The 18,735-nt window shown below is 54.1% G+C and overlaps 1 protein-coding gene across 4 annotated transcripts; it reads right to left on the bottom strand.

The window, feature by feature from the left end:
* Positions 1-997: 997 nt before the first annotated feature.
* Positions 998-16,691, bottom strand: PLEKHB1 (pleckstrin homology domain containing B1). Of its 4 annotated transcripts, none has more exons than XM_075546249.1 (8): positions 15,937-16,691; positions 13,966-14,114; positions 12,802-12,877; positions 11,379-11,531; positions 10,358-10,460; positions 9,392-9,431; positions 2,597-2,696; positions 998-2,292 (listed from the first exon to the last, which is right to left on the bottom strand). In XM_075546249.1, exons 1-8 carry the CDS (start codon positions 15,977-15,979, stop codon positions 2,153-2,155), a joined length of 804 nt encoding a protein of 267 aa, XP_075402364.1. In that variant the 5' UTR covers positions 15,980-16,691; the 3' UTR covers positions 998-2,152. The 4 variants fall into 4 exon arrangements, with proteins under 4 accessions (XP_075402364.1, XP_075402367.1, XP_075402366.1 ...); XM_075546252.1 differs by lacking the exon at positions 13,966-14,114 and adding an exon at positions 6,845-6,949; XM_075546251.1 differs by lacking the exon at positions 13,966-14,114 and having other exon boundaries at positions 15,937-16,018; positions 16,381-16,691.
* Positions 16,692-18,735: the final 2,044 nt, after the last annotated feature.

The following is an 18,735-nucleotide window of genomic DNA, read 5'->3' as shown; positions in this document are numbered from 1 at the left end:
GACATATCCAGGGTGCAATATAGCACTGATGAAACAAAGCTATCCTGTAGTTCTTTATTAGAGCTTACCATTTGAGGGGACGAATAACAGAATTATAGGGGAATGGTAGCAGCAATTATACAATTATGCTTGATCTAATTGAATTATGGATTGTTATAATAGCTGTAAGAGCTCCCAATAAAAAAAATTTTTTTAAGTTCAAACCTCCAGGTGCTGTGCTCTAGGCGTAGGGGGGATGGGCTAGCTGAGCTATGTTCCTGACAACGAAGTCTTCTGAAGACCAGATGTTTCCAAATCTTTGGAAGTTTTTAGCACTAGAAGGCACTGGGACCTGGAGATAGAGCTGTAATGCAACACCTGAGAGTACACAGGAAGCAGATCATCGTAAGCTCTCACTGTAGTTGGATGCCCCATAGGCTGAACTGCCTCACAAGGGATGGAAATTGAGAAGTTAATTCCCCCCCTGATCCTTAGTTAAAAGGGAGGCTCCAGTTTCAAAGGGCATGAGGGTCCTTTCCAGCTTAGCTTTCTGGCTTTAGGAATCTGGTTTTGAAACTGAGTCATACTTCTGGTATTGGTGAGCTCCCACTGCTGGCATCCCCAAAGTATGTATGTGCAGACGTTTAGTGTAGAGTTGGACAGCCTCAGGATGGACCTGGTGTGCAGTACCTCCTGGTGAGTGACCTTGAAGAACCAGAGCTGCAAAAGACCTCTCAGAACAGGACTCCTCAGAAAGCATGCAAGATTTGGCCTGGATCATCCTCAGCTCAGGTACCAAGACCTGGCAGGCTCTCTTCCAGCCCCTGGCCAGTTTCAACTGCTACCTTGTTGATGGGGGTACCAAGATCCAGAAAAATTAAGTGACAACCCAAATTCCTCAGGAAATATGACTTCAGAATCCACCCTCCGCACCAGGCCAGAGAAGGTGCTGGTATTTGCTGGGGTCATGAAGATGCCCCCGGGAGCCTCCGGTGAGAATAAATAGAGCAAAAGCCTGAACGAGAGCCATCCACACCTTTATTGGTCTGCAACAGCCAGTGGAGCCCCCATGGGCAGGGAATCTTCAGCCAGCTACTCTGGCGACTGGGCAGGTGTGTTAGCATTTCTAGTGCTGATGGGAACAGAGACTGGATGGCGACCACATTAGCATTTCCATTGGTGATGGGGACAAGGGAGGGGCTGGAAGGTAATGAAATGGATTACTGGGCCACCTGCAGTGACACACAAGGGACCTCAGGGTGGGAAAGGGGGAAACAGGCCCCAGATGTGAACACAACTATTCTCCAAAAGGCACACCACTGTACCCCAGAGCAATGGAAGAGACCAAGACTGATGGCTGTGGTTTAAGGGCCACGTTTTGGTGATGAAAAAGTCATTTCCTGATGGAGGCAATTTCTTAGGTAAGGCTGGAGGTCCCAAATGCTTACCTGACCATTGAAGGAAAAGGCCCGGGAAGTTGGTGATATTAGGGTAGAGTTAAACCCGGGAAATGAGTGGGTTATGAGTGTGTGTTGATACAAATAATAGGCAATACGTCACAGACGCCTTCATGAAGCTTTCGTCCATAAACTCCCTACCCAGCAAGCTCTTGAGCCTGGAGGCCCAGCTCAGCCCAATCCAAGTGAACCGCCTTTTAATTTCTAAGGCAAGCCAGCAGTTACTGTGTGGTCCCCACTCCCACTCTTGCCTACTGTGCATTCCTGACAAAGGGCTGACAACTCGTCAAATGTAATCACATGTCAAATGTAGTTTCCCCATCAGGCCAGCAGCGCTTGGAGGAGGGTGACTCCAGAGTCCGGAGGGCCTGAAGTCAAATTATGTTGTGTCTTGAAACACATACGTGGGTGCGTGTGTTTGGGGACAGGCCGCAGAATACCGCCATCTGTGTCCGTCAGGAATTTCTGGGTGTTTGACCATGGTAAGTAGAGAATTGGGGAAATGTTGGTACCTGTGAAACAATAGCTTCTTGGCATGGGGGGATTGGGGCTCCAAGCTTCTCGGAGGCACTAGGGAAAAGTGGTAGGGGCCAAGTGGCGCAGGACTGGGATGGTGTGTCCACTGCGGGGCTGGGAGAGGAGTCGTGTCCAGGAGGAAGAGCGGTCTAGAGATGTCTGCGGAGGCAGGGTGGGCTTCCCGCGCTGGGACCCTGTGCTCAGAACCAGCAGGGTGACCACATGAGCGAGCCGAGCGCGGCGCCCGTGGCAGCCCCCGCGAGCATGCCCATGGCCAGTGGGGCGCCCGCGCTGTAGCAGGGATCCTCCCGCACGATCACGTGCGTCACGCCGCCGGGGCCTGCGGGGAGAGCCATTCATCAAGGGGGCAAACGATGCCTGCCGGCCCCTCCACATCTGACCCACCCAGGGTACCAGGGCTCGGTTAGAACGAGGTCCCCGCCAGGCTCCCGGACTTTCCAGCGGGCTGGCTGGCCGTCGCTGGCGCGGGAAGGAAGCGGCTGTTCCTGCACTAGCCGCCAGGCGTCGCGACCGGCCCGGGCTTCGGTGGGGAAAAGTTTAGGGGGTGGAGAGTGTAATCCAAGGTCATTACTGGAATGATAGGGGGCAGGGAGGGGCGCGACACCGGGGCGAGGAAGACATACCTGGGTAGGGCGGCCCGTAGTAGCTGCGGACATAGGTGGCCTCGTGCGCGTTTGGTGGCACCACTTCGTAGTAATCCTGGTACGGGCTGTAGACGCGCACCTGGGGAGCCCCGCTGGGTTAACTGATGGAGCAGCTCCCTGGCCAGGGTTTGTCCCCTACCTCCTCCCAACCCCCACACCCCCAGGGGTTCAGAGCCCTCTGGGTCCCACAGAGCTGCTTCCCGGAACTTAGAAATGGGCTCGTTAAAAGTAATAATAATTGGAAACGATAGTTTATAAATTTGGAAAATATTTAAAATAAAAAATAAAAAAGCATCGAGCTCCTGGAAGAGTTCCCGAGTCCCCACAAGGCTTTATCACCTGTCTTGACCTCCCCTGCACCAGCTCCCAGTGGTGCCCGTTCTCCCACCCTAGCCTCCGCAGCTCAAAAATTCTCCATGGCTCCCAACATTGCTTCCTAGTCTTAACACGAGGAGCCTGCAAACATTCATGGAAAAACCCCGTTCTCTTTCCACCCAAACTTCCTGAAGTGTCCTCGTATTCGCTAACAGCTCTGCGATAGTTCCACTTAGAGAGACCCAGTGATTTCTCTGCGCTTGTCAGGGTCTCTAGTCAGCACCACTCCCAGGAAGTAGACCAGAGTGAGAGAGGGAGGAAGTGGAAGTAACTCAAGTGTTACCAAGCATCTACCATCTACCCGATTCTAAAGAAAGCGCCACATGATGCCACCTCTAATTTTAGGCAAGCATTATTACCTCCCATCTTCTGGGACTCAGCGGAATGTCTACGGTCTTTTGCCTCCCGGGATCCGGTCTCAGAAAGAAGCCTTTCTTCCTGAGCTCTCTGCAGTCTGCTTGTACCTCTTGTTCCTAGCAGACCCCACATCTGCCCCCATGTCTGTCACCAGCAGGAACCCACACATTTGTGCTGAATTAAATGGAAGTTCCCATCCAGTACCCTCATCTTACCCATAGGGGACCAGGCTCCCCTTCTCTCCTGGCTTCTTCCTTTTAGCCCCCTTCCATCCCATATCTTCACACCTGCAGGGTCCCCCTCCTCTGAGAGGTTCCACTACCTCAAACTCTGGCCATTTCAGAGGGATGACATCATCTCTAAATCTCCCAAAGCTGCCACTTTCCCTGGTAACTGCTGTTCTCTGGGAATGCCCCAGCATGCACTCTGACCAGAAAGATCAGGTTGCCAACCATGTCTTCTCACTTGCTTTCAGATTGCATCAGCCACCAGCCTCGTGACTGGTCTACTGAAAAGACAAGTGTGTCCCTCCTTGTGGCCCACATCAGGAAAGTAAGCCATTGGTCTGGGCAATTTGGTAGTGGTAACTTGGAATAAACATTTTCAGACAAGTGGTTTTGGGGGAGAACCCAGACTGTGGCAGGTTGAAGCAGACATATGATGGCATCTTTGTCGAGAAGATTAGCAATAAAGAAAGTTCTCCAGGTACACCACGTGATCTTCTGTCTGGGTGCCTTTGCTCAGCACTTCCCTTCTCTTGTTTCCTTCAACAACCTGCCTTGCCTTTTACATGCAATTCCTGTGTCACTCTTCTGGAACCTCAGACTCAGTTGGGGTCCCATCGAGAGCCTGCAGCACTTGGGCTTTCTCCAGCACAACACTGATCGCACGGTCCTTGTGTCTTCATGAGTGTTTGTGAGTCACCCCTCCCCACCGCCCTCAAGGGCAGCGATTACGTCTCATCAGGCCAGATTGGACAGAAACAACCAGAGGGTAGGCACCTGGTATTTACATGTCTATTGAATTTACCTCAAGGGAACCCAAGACAGGGCCAGGATTAGAGCCAAGGTCACCCAACTTTGAGTCCAATTTCAAGTTAGAGACAGGGAAGAGTCCAAGAGCAGTACAAAAGGCTCGGATAAACCATGCTATGGGTCTGTGGTCTCAAGTGGCTCACTTCACTGCATCCTTTCCCTAAGAGGGAGGCAGGAGGGCAGCTGGTAGAGGTGGCCAGACCTGTGCGCAATGCCTAGGATGGGTCACAGGAATCTAAGCCTTCAAAGCAGTAGGGAACTGAGTTCCACAGAGTATCCACCTGCCCTGTAGCTGCAGAGAACCAGCGGCTTTGGGAGGCCCTGGGGAGGGTGGAAAACACCAGCTCACGGCCCACTGGGGCTCCCGTCTCTACCCGCCAAGCCTGGGAGGCCCAAAGGCAAACTCATGTAGTTCACTTGGCAACAGGCAGCCCCCAGGGACTTCAGGGATGGAACCTTAGAGCTTGATCGCCAATTCCCTCCCCTTCCCCTCTTCCCTACCCTATGAAAGCCCAATCCCTTCTGTGGGTAAGGACAATGCCAGCCAATCAGGGGTCACATGCAAAGCTGACCTCCATCAGAAAATTTGGGTATAGTTAGGTTTTCAGCCCTTGAAGTTCTGTTTTTAAGAATCCTTCCCTCTAAACAAAGTTGTATCCTATGGTGAAGGGAGAAGCCTCAGAATGCAGAGTTGGGGGTCCCAGCGCTGCCACTGAGGAAATGGGTGGCCTTGGTCAGGTTATGTAACCTCTCAGAGCTTCCAGTTTCTCGTCTGCTAATGGAGACACTCCTTTCTGTCCTGCCCACTCCCAAGGCAGCGTGAGAATCTAACAGACCCAGGGCTGTGTAACCAGTGCATACACTCGCCCAGAAAAAATGTTTCAAACTACAGATTTCCTAGCATTGCTCTGGATAAGTCTCTTTAAAGTGTTGAAAAGCAAGAGGGTTCCTTTGAAGACTCAGGTGTACCCGACCCCAGGCATGATATTTTTCATCACCTATGACCATGGGAAAGTTGGACAATGAAAAAGGAAGACCCAAGAAGATGGGATGCACTTGAACTACGGTGCTGGTGAAGAACATTGAAAGTGCCATGGACTGGTAAAAGAACAAACAGATCTGTCTTGGAAGAAGTGCAACCAGAATGCTCCTTAGAGGCCAGGATGTGAGCTTGTGCCTGGTGAAGTAGAGCGACAGCCAAGAGGAGGAAGGCCCTCAACAAGATGGACCAACATCATGGCTGCAACAATGGGCCCGTACATTAGAACAGTTGGGAGAAGGGCGAGGGGCTGGGTGGTGGTCTGTTCCTTGGTGCACAGGGTCACTATGAGTCAGGACCAACTAACAACAATAGCAACCCAAGACCTAGACCTTTCAGAAACAGGAGCTGAACCTCTGTCCTTTTAAGTCCCTAAGGATTCTAGGGAGCCCGTTTGGTGTAACTGGCAAATGTCCTCAGCAGCTGCCTGAAAGGTTAGAGATTCGAATCCACCCAGAGGTTCTGGGGGAGAAAGACCTGGCTCCCTTCTTCCAAAAGTTCAGCCCCTAGAAACCCCTTGAAGCACAATTCTCCTCAGACCCCCATGAGTAGAATCACCTCCATAGCAACTGGGTCCACAATTCTAGAGCCCAGCCACACCCACTGAGACCCACCGAGCCTGGTCTTGGTCCCCATCTGCCCCCAGTGGGCCCTGTGCTGAGCTCTGCGGGGCAGAGAGAGGATTCAGGCCCCAATCCTACTTTCCAGAACCTCTGCAGGGCAGCGAGAAACACAGACATGGACTGAGTCACAATATGTCACTTGAGTGCCCGTGTGTGTGTGTGTGTGTGTGTGTGTGTGTGTGCACTCACTCTCCCTTCATTCGCTCACTTAGTGAACACTCCCTTTGGCCTCTTCGATTGAGAGCTTCGTGTGCCAGGATGCAGGCAAAACAGGCTGTCCTCGCCGCTGAGCAGCCAGTCTTGGGCTCAGCTTTGGAAGAGCAGAGCCGATGGACCCGGCAGAATGAAGCCAGTACTGAGCACTAGGTTGTGGGAGGCAGTATAGGAAGTAGACCCCAGCAGAATGAAGCCAGTACTGAGCACTAGGTTGTGGGAGGCAGAGATAAGGCCTGGCCTCCTGGAAGTCTTCCCTGAGCGGTGCCAGCCAGCCTTTGAGGTGGCTCTTAAAGAATGCTGGGTGGCAGAGGAGAAGCAGGGTCTTTTCAGGAGGAGAACAGCATGTGAGACGGAGGGAGGGCAGCAGGGCACAGAGGATCAGCAGGGTGGTGGCTAGAGAAAGGAGGATGAGGAGACAGGAGAGGCTAACTGAAGGCCAGGTGGCAAGGGCTGGGGTTGGTGTCCCATGGGTGCTAGGGAGCCATGGGGGGTTTGTGAGCAGGGAAGGGCTATGCCCAGGCCTAGCCTGGGAGACGCATCCTGACGGTCAGGAGGAGGCAGGGAGGACTACGCCAGCACTTACCCAGATCCGCCTCTCAAACTTACAGGGGCTCCATGAACGGGTCACACACCTGACCTTGGGGCAAACCCGGCGGCTCCTGGGAGGGACTGTGGCTCCAGCTGGGGCCTGCTCAAGCCACAGAGACCCGAGAAGGGGGAGGGAGGGAGGCGTCAGAGGCACTCGCTACCCTAAGAGACTCAGTTCCTAACAGACCCCACCAAAGTCAGGGTGGGAGAGGGGGTGCTCTCTTCCTCCACAGCCCATGGGAACGGGGGTGGCTTGGAGAAGGACACGGACTTGCCAAAGTTGCAGAGAAAGGACCTGTGGTCTCTGGCATTAGCCCACCATCGCCAGTCTCTGGGGGTCAATACAGCTCTGATGTGCCCCCTCTCCACTGGCCTTCACATCCAGCGCCCCACCCTAACAATCTTGCCCTGGCTGTACCCCAAGGTTCTCTGTACCCCAAGGCAGCTGAGGGCTCCTCCTGGAGCCTCCAGCCAGAGTGAGATATGCACCTGTGAGTACCAGTCCGGCCTGCACAGGCACTGAGGCTGAGGGATGTGCAGACTGAGGTGGACACAGAGACAGGCAGACTTGGGTACTAACACACCTGGTCTAGGAAGCTGCCACCAGAGGGGCCAGGCTGGGGGTGGTGGTGGTGGGGCGGGACAGCAGCAGGAGGTAGAATAGTGGATCAGGTGACAGGCAGAGAGCAAGCTGAGCAGCAAGAGGGTGGACAGAGAAGGGCAGGGTAGCTTCATAGAGTCACAGAGTGCAGACGGTCAGCCCTCACCTTCTCTAGCCAACCCTGGGTCCCTCTACGCTGCTGAGCACTGCTCTACCTCCCTCAATCCACCCTCGGCCTGGAGGCCCAACTCAGGCCCCAAATCTCCCAGTCCGCCCTGCTCACTGCCCTTGACTACTTCCTATGGCCTGGGACAGCCCTGTTCCTTCACCTGGACCTCCAGACCCTCTGGGAAGGCCCCTGAGGACATCAGAGGTCATCTCTCTCATCATTCTTTCTGCCACTACCCTTCAGTCAGGCCAGCCCTTTGACCCTTCAACACATGTATATGTGTGTACACACATGTACACACACATCACTGCCCTGCTTGTGTCACAGTTCCATCTGCAGATACTGCCCTCCTCTCAAATCTCACTGACCTTGGTCCCGATAGGCTTTTCCATTGACAAAGCTATGGACCAGTCACTTCCTCTCTCTAAGCCTCAGCTTACCTGTCTATACAATGGGACTAAGGATACCAGCCTCCAGACTTTTCCCTGCCAGGGCTGTTGGAAGATTAAATGATGTGACCAGTGTCAGGTGTTGCACATGCCTGGTCCTCAGCAGGGAGGCACCCGAGGGGGATTCTAATGTATCCCAGTGCCCCACACTTCTCGAGGGGCTTTATCACTACATGAGGGGGCCTCTGTGTGCTTCAGAGAGGAGCAGACACAGCACCGGAAGTGAGGCACATGGGGACCAAGACCAGGCTGTGCCATCTTGAACTACGGGCGCTGGGCAGCTCTCCAAACCCACCCTCGCCCACATCAGGCGCTAAGTGCTGGCTGAGTCCGTCTCCTTAATAGTCTGTCCTCATCCGCCTGTCTCTGCCAGCAAGGTCTCCATGCTGGCCCCAGCCTGTCACCTGCCCTCCTTTGAACGAGATTCCTTGGCCTCTCTTGCCCCAGTCCATTACCTGTGTAACAGCAGGCTGTCCTTTGAAAAGTCTGAATCTGACCGAATTTTACGACCCTCTTCCTCAGTGGCTTCCCAGGGCGCTGAGCAGAAGCCTTCACCCTTAGCCTAGACCCCATGACCTGGCCTGCAAACCACCCCACTCCACCTCCCTCTCACTCCTGGAGTTCATTACTCCAGCCCACCTTCTGTTCACTTGCCACCGTCTCAAGCCTTGCTCAGGGCCATTGCATATGCTGTCCCCTCTGCCTAAGAAAGCTATTTCTTTTCCAGCCGACATCGCCCATCCCATTGGCTTCTGTGTATCTTTCGGGGTCTGGACCCCCAACTGCATCAGGAGGCTCCCCCGGCTGGCACATTGCACTCCCCTCCCCCAGGGGTAGTTACCATGAGGGTCATCAGCGAGTTCACGTCTGTCTCCCTACTGGGCTGAGGTCCCAGGGGGAAGAGGCTGCAGTTCACCTCTGTTCCCTGTCACTTGACAGGGCCTGGAACACCGCGGCGAGTCAGTCCCTGTTTGTTGCATGGATTATTGAACGTCAGTCTCCTCTGCAGGGTTATGGTGAGAAGAGGCTGGGAGAACACCTGGACCACACCTGGCACATGATTGTTGCTCCACAAAAGCTAGTTCCTGCCCCCTGGCTCACATGGCACCCCTCCAGCAAGCTTCCCGGAGGCTTCTGTCTCTGCGGCCTTTGAGCCCCTGGCTGGCCAGCTATGCTTTTCCACCTGGAACTCAGGGCCTCTGAGGCTGCCCAAGTCTAGCCACACTGGACGGGAACCCTGGCAGGTGGAGACCGAGTCTGAGTCACCTGTGATTCCATGGCAGATGGGGGTGGGGACCAGAGTAGAGGAGGGTGGGGGCTCACCGGTGTGGCGTTAGTCTCCAGCAGTGCTGTCTTCCATGCTCTGCAAAAGAAAACCCCACTAGCAAACACGAGGTGGGCTTGAGAGCAAGAAGATGGGTCACTACAGTTGAGACTTTCCTCCCCCGCAGCCTCTCACCCCAGTGCCTCACTGACTCCTCGGTATAGACAAAGGTGGCCTCTCCCCTGCTCTAGTCATGTGGACAGAGCCCTAAATGAGGCTGGAGCCTCCTGTTCATTCCTGGTCTATAGTCTCTTGCCATCTAGAAGGTTCCCCGTGTATACGATGGGAAGTGGGGTTGGGTGCCCTCTAAGTGGGCTTCAGCCTGACCTATCTGCGTAGCTTCCCTGGCTGCAGCCCACCTCTACATCCCGAACCTACCAAGCCAGTGTCCCCAAGCTCTGACCCGGGAGCCCAGTGGACTCCAGACAATTGGGCCTTTGTTGATTGCCGTGGCGCAGGGCCAGGGTGGACAAGGCGCCTCTGTGCTTTGTCTACCAGAGCTCAGCGTCCCCTCCTCCCCCACACCCCATTTCTTTCCCTCTCCTACAGGGAAAGGCCAACCGAGAGAAAGAATGTGAGGGTGCTGATGGTGCCTTAGGCTTGGGGAGCTGCATGTGACACCAGGGTGCCCCATGGAGCTGGGCTGCCTCAGGTCAGAGGCCCCTCTATCCCCACACCCTACAGGGGGCAGGCCTGTGGCCATCTTAACCCAGGGAAGCAAGAAGGGGGTTCTTTGGCAGCAAGGTTACCCTTTTCAATCACCAGCAGCAAAAGTGCCCACTAAGGTTGATGTGTCACTCCAACACCCAGGGCCCTACTGTGAGCTCCTGTGCATCATCCCTCACCACTGTCTGCAGCCCTCACTGGCACACCCGCCTGACCAGGGCACGCCCGCTTCCCACCATCAGGGGACCTAGGGCTTCACTGCCATGGTCCTACCCACTCCTCTCCAGGGGACAACTCACATAGCATCATCCCGGGTCTCTGCACACAGGTGCAGGCGGGAGCCTTCCCGCAGGTGCACCGTCAGAAGGCCATCTCGGCTCCGGCCCTCTGGGGGCTGCACATCTGAAGGCAGACAGACATATAGGGGGTTTCTACAGGGCACAAAGCCCAGGCGCACATGCACACACACCACCACCAGCAGCAGCAAGCTCAGAAAGCAACAAGAGTGACTTCTCTGGGCCATGCTTAATTGCCACTGCCACCATCCTCTGACCCCACATCCTTTCTGTGGGACTTGACTCGACTCCTTAGCCACCCCACCTTGCCCTTTTCCCTGCCTATAGCTTCCAACTCCCCGGTTCTCGTTGGGACCGGAGCTTTAGATGAGGAATTCCAAGATTTGCTCTGGGTCCCTGGAGCAGGTACTGAATCTTTGGATTTCACTTCCTCTGTACCCAATCCCTAGCGCCTGGAGAGGAGCGCAGGGGCAGAGTGGGGTAAGCATGGTGCTGCTGACTGAAAGTCGATGGTCTGAACCCACCAAGCGCTCTGAGGGACAAAGGTGCGCTGTTTGTCTCTGTAAAGACGTACAGCCTGGGGAGGCAGAATGGACTTGGTGGCACTGCGTGTGCTGAGGGTGCTGAGAGGACAGGTGCTGTGTGGGGCTGGCCTCTGGGACCGCAGCATGGGTAGGAGCTCAATGAGGGATTGATGGATTCATGCACACCCACAGGTACTGGGTACTGACTCCTTTTACAGACAAAGGTGGCCTCTCCCCTACTCCAGTCATGTGGACAGAGCCCTAAATGAGGCTGAGCCTCCTCATGCATTCCTGGTCCATAGTCTCTTGCCATCTAGAAGGTTCCACATCTATACAATGGGTGGCCTCTACGGGGGCTTCAGTCAGTTGGTAGAGGCCCAGTGCCAAGCTCTGCAGAAGTCCTCTTGGAGCTGCAAAGAGCCTTCCACCTGCAGGTGTCCTCAGACACAGTGGGGCTCCACCCTTGTCACAGGACCAAGGAGGAGGGGACGCCAGCTTACCATGGCATTCTTGGCCAATCTTCACCTCGCGGACATTGAAGTGGATGAGTACACGGTCCTCCTCGTCCTGCGCCGTCTCGTCGTGGTAGTAGCCCAGGGTCCCGTCCAGCCACAGGGCGAACCAGTTCCGCTTCCAGCGGCGGAGGATGGAGCCTGTGTGATATTCCCCACCCACCAGACAGGCTGACCCCAGTCTGCTGGGGGACAGGAGGCCCAGGTGCACTGCTAGGGTCCCCTCACCTCCAGCACCCAGTGTTATAACCACCCCTTCCTTCGTCTCCCTTTGAAATGTGGGCCGGGGCTCTTTCTGTCTTCCTCCCATCCAGCCTGAGACATAGCGCCATCAATGTGTTCAGTGGAAAATGGAGTTTCCTTCAGGGTAAAGATCTAGCCCTGTGCTAAGCCACGATCTTCTCCTGAACATACGTGACAATAATTTGTGCAGAGTGTGACCCCTCCTCTAGACTGAGTCCACAGGTGCCCACATGGGGCTAGGCACCCGGCAGGACCTATGTTCAGTGTTTACTGAACTGAGCCAAACTGAGAAAAGAGAGTGGGGTGTTAAGCCTAGGGGTCTTTGCCATAACTCTTGTTCAAATCATGACTCTGGTCGGAGGGGGGTCTGGCACCCTGAGCTCTGTGGCACCTCAGACACTGATGAGAAACCACAACACAAAAAGCCAGAGAGTTTTGAGTGTGACAGTTTCCAAAGCACTGCAAAGAGGCATTTTTCATCTTGTTCTGTGCTTTGCCCTGGGTTCATCCTCGGGCCGAGGTTCTGTGAACACACAGTAGGCCAAACCTTATTCTTGCCCTTAAAGAGCACACAGGCTGGGGAAGTAGGGAGACATGAGTCAAAGCAGTTGTATCGCAGGAGGATCAATTTGATAAGTATGTACACAAGGCATTATGGGACAAGGCTAACCAATCTTGGTAGCTACAGCAGGGACAGTGCTGGGGGTTAGAGGGAGTGGGAGAAGACTCCCCAGAGAAAGGGACATTTGAGCTGGGTATTGAAGAATAAGTGCGAATTAACCAAGAAGTTGGAGTTGGGAAGGAAGTTGCAGACTCAAGGCAGGACGTGGATAGAACAAGAATGATAAAAAGGCACTGACTGATTAGGGGAAAGGTGCTGTGGTGGCATTGTGGGATCAGCACAGGGCTGCTAAGCACAAGGTTGGCAGTTCAAACCCACCAGTCACTTCACTTTCAGAGAAAGATGAGCCTGTCTGCTCCTGTAAACATGTAGTCTCAGAAACCCTATTTAGGGTTGCCATGGGTAGGAAGCAGCTCAGTGGCAGTGGGTTGGGTTGGGTTTTTATTTAGGAGGAGGAGTCATGGTGGCAAGCCCACACCTAGTTTCCCTCCCCCTGACCCCAGGATGAGGGGAAGGGCAGTCAAGGACTTGGTCCAGCTCACTTACTCTGTCTCCACAGCCAGCCGCCCCTTACCAGGGCCATTTCTTCAAAAGGACTTTCCAGCTCGGAGTCGGACGGGACCTGTCAGAGAAGCCACAGGCACACAGGCCTCATCAACAGTTCCAGAGCAGCTCCCGGGAGAGAAGCCCCCAGGCCCTACCGTCCTCCCCTGGGGCCCCCAGAGGAACTGTTCTGGGGAGTGTTAGTAAACAAGCAAGGGAGAGGCAGCCTATCTCTTCCCCATTCTCTGCTCTGGGCAGATAACTGGTGGGCACACTGTCCCTGTGGGGGCAGCAGCTGGTGGGTGGTGGGAATCCCAAGCTCAGCTCTATGTCCTTGGCCAAGTCTCTATTCCTTGCCCCTCTGGCCTGGCCTTCATTTCCAGATCTGTAAAAGTATATCTATGAGGCAGGTAGTGAGGCTGGAATGAGGAACTCTTAACAGGGAACCCCTGCAGTTGCTTAATACTGGCAGGCAAGAACATTAGAATCATAGCCCTGAATGGAGGGGGTGGAAAAGCCTCCCTCACACGGGACCACTGGACCCACTTATCAGAAAGGGGAAGCAGCAGCAATCACTGATTGGGCACTACCTGCCAGGTACTGTTCCCAGTGCTTTCAGCACACACTCCTTGTTCTTATTCCCATTTTACAGAGGAGGGAATGGGACCTGAAGCGGTTCAGTCTCCTGATCAGCCCTACTTGATTAGTAAGCCATGGGGCCAGCAGCCCCAGCTTCCTCCAATACACGAGTGGAAGCTTCTAAAACTCGCGAAGCCCAGGTCGCACCTAGAACCAATTTAATCAGAATGGGGGGGAGGGGCTTGTTTCCAAAGTACTGCGCATACAACACAGCTTCTCAATCATACACCTTGCGATAAACTTGCTAGCTGGATCACCATCTTTACTCCAACTTGCCCACATACGTGATGGAACTTGTAATCCAGGGGCCTTTTGTCCCTGCGGGTAACTTATATGACAGCAAGAGCCTCTGCCCCTCCCCCATCTGCTCACACCTGTTGCTGCGTAGCAAGGGCTGGCATACTTAGACTGCAAGGCCGGCCCGGGAGGCGCTTTCTCTTGCAGCGCCCTCCCCTCTCCAAGCTCTGGCATAGCGCACATGAGAGGGCCAGGTGCAAACCCCTTTTCTAGCCCCCTTGAAGCACCCACCTGGCTACACCTGTAGAGGATGATGTTGCCACTGCGGAGGCTACTTGATGCTGCTGCCACCCAACCCGCCGCGCCTGCGCTCTGAGTGCCCGAGAGAGCCTGGGGCATTCCACCCCCCAGGCGGCGCTCTGGGGTTCCGCCCCCTGGACCTGCCCCATCCCCCAGGGAGAAGGCGGGGCGTGGAGAGATGCTCTGACCAGGCATGCTGGGATTTGTAGTTTGCAGCCCTAGAGCTGGGCAGTGCACAGCCTTTCCGGGACCGCTCATGCATTTACCATGAAGTTCTTTTTAAAAATCATTAAAAAAAAAATCATTTTATTGGATCATTTTCTAAACATCTACTTTCTATTCAACTTTTCATTTTGCTTATCATTGGTTCAATAAACTAGATGGGATTGAACGGCACCATTCAAGTGACTTCCTAGCTCACTGACTTCCCCAAAGCAGACTGGTTTGACCACTGTCCTCTTCAGTTAGAATACTTTTAAGCAATGCAATTAGCAACATACATGCATGCATGCACACTCATTATAAGCAAATAAGATGATGAATGCAATATCTTCAACATCAAGAATGTTATAAAGCACATGCTCCATAAATGTTTGTTAAAGCAAACGAAAGACAATTGGTTTACATATTTTTCCTTTTGTCATTAATATAAAATATAGATAACATTTGCCAATTGAACATTTTTCATGTGTACAATTCAGGCGAACCAATTACATCAATCATTAGTTCTTTTTCTTAAGAACCTACAAATTTTTTCTAGACAAAAAAAAAAGGAGATGCTAATCTCCTAGTTTTTTTGCTTTGAATATTTATTTTGCTGTTGACAATATGCCCAACAAAAACTCAAGTGGCTCCCTGTACAATCCAAGGACACTAATGACCTTCAGCCTTCCCCACTGACACACTCCCACGGCCCCCTCAGGTTCCTGGCTAACCTCTCCAGTTGCTGCCCTCAATTTGATCCCATATAGGTAGTTTTTAAAGAAGCTAATGCACGGCAGATATTCTGTACTAGTTAAACTAATCTTTTAAGTTTGCGTATTTTCTTGACGCTCAGTCTGTGCCAAGCATTGCCCTGGGCACTTAGGGCTGGGCACAAAGGAGCATACCGAATTCCCCTTCCCCAGTTTGGTGAGCGAAACTCGTAGAGATGCAATTAGGGCACAGGGTTCCGTTTCATAGTGGGGAAGAAAAGACTGCTTTTGTCCAAGAGGTTCAGGAAGGCTCCCCAGAGGAGGCCGACAGGGATCTTAAAGGTGAGTAGCTGTTTCCAGGAGTACCTAAGCTCAGCAAGTCCAGAAGAGAGTTCAGTATCGCAGTGTCTTTGGAAGGTAGAGTGCAGGGATGGAAGAACACAGGTGAAAGGGAATGACAGGTATTTAAACCTGGGGGGATTGCAAGGAGACTGCATGCAAGGCCGTGGATGCTGTGCTCCAGAGGTCTGGCATCCTTACAGAGGCTGGAGCCTAGATGTCAAGATGAGGTGAGAGATGGTCCCATTTGTGGGTAGGAAAGGCCCCTCCAGGAAAAAAAAATGGATTGGGGCGGAGGGGGGTGGGTGGGCTTGCTCAAGTGGACAAAGAAGATTGTTTCTGAATACCTGTCACCTAGACCTGACCCTCCCAGATCACTTCCCTGAATATCTCCGCTTCAGAGTCCCACTTAGGCAAACACGGAATGCCATTCAGGTAAGAGGCCTCGAGGCTCCAGGCCCTCTCACCCGATATTTCACTCAGTGCCATCCAGGCTATGACCCTCGTAGTATTTTAGCCCCTATGGGTCTCTGAGATGGCACGGGTGCAGTCTCCTCTTGCTGCCGCGTGGCGGCTGGTGGTTTCGAATTGTGGACCTTGCAGATCGAAGCCCAAAGCGTATTACTGAACCACCAGATCACCTCTATATCCTGCACTAGGAAGGGCATTTGTCCTGCCCACGCCCCTTCATTCGGCCCCTGGTCCTTACCGGAGTTGCAGGGCTCATGGTTCCTGGGCGGCCAAGGGAGCATTTCTGAGAAGGCTCCAGCAGGGGTTATTTGCCTGAGCGCCTTAAGCGATAAGGGGATCAGGAAGGTGGCTCCAGGTGGGAGCTGGGAGGGGGGAGGGGGCGAAGAGTGGGGGAGGGACACGGCTCTGGGCAAAATTGTCCTCTTTCCTCAGCCCCTCCCGCTGATGCCTGGCCCTGGCCCTTAGCTCACTGGGCAAGAACGAGTGGTCTGTGATCCGCAGGGATCTCTCATCTCCCAGATAGATCCCAAGGGAAGAGCTACTCCCCGCCCTTCCTCTTTCGGAAACAGTGCTAAGGCTCTTTCCTCCCCTGCGGAGCCGTGCCCGTCACCCCAGGCCTGGCTGCAGGGGGCCTGACTCCTTAAGCCTCCCTCTGCAGCTCCGGGGCCCCTGTAATCCTGACCTCCGGCCCCCCTGGGGCCTGGGCCCCGCGTGCAGAGCGTGCCTTGCCCGGGGATTCGCCGGGCCGATCCTATTAGCCTCGGAGCTCCACCCTGCCCCGCAGGCCCAGGGAGCAGCGCCCTGCACCCTGCCGGGTTCCCTTCGGCCGCCGCCGCCTTCCCGCAGTCGGTCTGCTCCCTGGCACGGCCAGCCCTAGATTCCCCCTCTCCACCGGGGCAGCAAGAAGTTGGAAAGGCCGTCCTCAGTTCCAGGAGTTCGTGGTGGAAGAAAATAAGCCAAAAACAAAACTCTGCTTTGCTTAAGCTTCCTCCCACCCCCACCCCCACCCCCGCAAGGAATGATTGGCCTTTGCCTCGGGAATTCCAGGAATGGGGCTGCCCCTCTTTCCCTGTCCCCAGTGCCCCAACTCCTGGGGAGAAAGGATGGAGGCGGCTCAGGATGCGCAGAGAGCTAGATTACATGCAATCGATGAAGCATTCAGAATTCTGGAGCAAAACCTCTCCAAGGATGCTGGGCACAAAGGCCGCAAACGCCTCCGCCCGCTGGCGTTCACGCCAGGGTTTACCCCACAGGGTGCCCAGGGCTGCAATTGAGGCTTCTCCCACAGAGGGGCTGGTGGATTCGAACCTATCCCTCGAGGAAGCATTTAACCACTACCTATGTCTCTAAACCGGTCTCAGCCACGCTTCCAGAGGAAGACCAGACCAAGAAGAAGACATAGGCTGTCCACTAGAGGACGTCGCCACGGAGACCCCGAGTGAACAACCGTCCGAGACCATGAGAAGATGAGGCCCTCGGATTGGAGGGCCCACAACAGGCCAGGAAGAGCAGCCTTCTCCAAGCAGGGCGACCAGAAGGACAGATGGAGTAAAGCCTTCGGGCCTTCTTTTGCTGCAGGAGCGTGCACCCCTCTGATTAATGGGAACCTGGAGTGTAGGCAGTGAGACTCTCGGGGTTCCCACAATGAACACCGGCATAACAAGTGCAGCGGTGGCTCAGAACGGGGCAGCTTCCCTTCCGTTGTACAGGGTCTCACAACACGTCTCTAAAATGGTGGTCAGCGACCTTCTCTGATAAAAGGTGTAGGCGCTCCTTAAGGAAAAACCGCACACACCACGTGGTATTGTTAGGTAGCTTAGCCTAGGGAATTGGGAAGTCCATTTACGCATGCCCAGGAGAGCCAGCAAAGGACAAAGCTGGATTTTCCCGCCCGTGGGCCCAGATGGGTGTTACACCTGGAGGAGCCCACCTGGGCCAGGTGACTGCAATTCAGCCAATGGGATCAACCTGGGGTCGTTCACCACGCCTCCTCCGAGAACCCTTGAAAAGGCAGGGACAAGAGGGAGAAGGGTCTTGGCTTGCTTGGGCGGTCTGGTCATCTTCTTGGGAGGAGAGAGATCCTTGCGTGACCTGGGGCAGTCTCTGCCAGGCCACATGGTCAAAGGAATCCTATGGGTGCTGCGTAAAACCTGAAACTTCTTTTAACTCACATTAAATTCACTTGGATCACGAGCCCGGCTTCGGCATGAAATCTTTCTCACGGGGAGCCAAGGACCGAGGCTGAAATTTAGGCCAGAGAGAAACCTAACAGTATCATGCCTGGCGCTTCCCCAGAGCCATGATAAGCACCACGGAAACGGTTTGCTTGTGTGTTGAACTTACTGTGCTGAGGTGAAGGTGCGCAGAGCACGTCATGAGTTGTACATCCATCCACTTATACACATTTTGTTCCTCCTTGCCCAACCCTAGGCCTTGGCCAAGGGGTGCCCTTTCCATCTCACTCTAACATGGGGAGGAGCTCAGTTCCAGATCTGAAGGGTGGCTACGTGAGATTCTGTCTCATGGATTTATGGAAGGAGGAGGGACTGGGGAGGGAAGTCGCTGATGCATGCTAGCGACTCCAGCAGTGCTGGCTGTGGGAACCTTGGTCCTTTAATCAGCTAAGATGGATGGTGACCAACAAGTCACTTTTCTATTTTATTTTAATTAAATACTTTTATTGGGGGCTCTTACTGTTTGGGCCACATCTGGACTAGGCAGCCCCCATCTCCTCTCTGGCTCCTCAGGAGGATAGAACTTCAAAGCCCCCATTTCCAGCCTCTCCAGATATTGGAGTATGCATCTTCTGCCCCAACATTCCAAGGAGCTTATTTTTCCAGGCCCAGGTTGTGCAGCCCCTGTCCCAGCACTTCAGGGAGTAGGTCAGGAAACAACAAGGTCCTGCAGCTGCAAGCAAAAAGTCTCCCTTCTTGTTGTCAACGTGCACCTCCCTAGCTCGAGCCCTATATGTCTCCCACTGCCTCACCGACAAGCTGCGATTTCTCTGACTCAGCTCGTTGGGTCTCAGAACCCGCCC

This window comes from Tenrec ecaudatus, chromosome 4 (genome assembly GCF_050624435.1).
Source record: "Tenrec ecaudatus isolate mTenEca1 chromosome 4, mTenEca1.hap1, whole genome shotgun sequence".
Lineage (NCBI taxonomy): Eukaryota > Metazoa > Chordata > Mammalia > Afrosoricida > Tenrecidae > Tenrec > Tenrec ecaudatus.
This window is presented reverse-complemented; position numbering and strand designations above follow the sequence as displayed.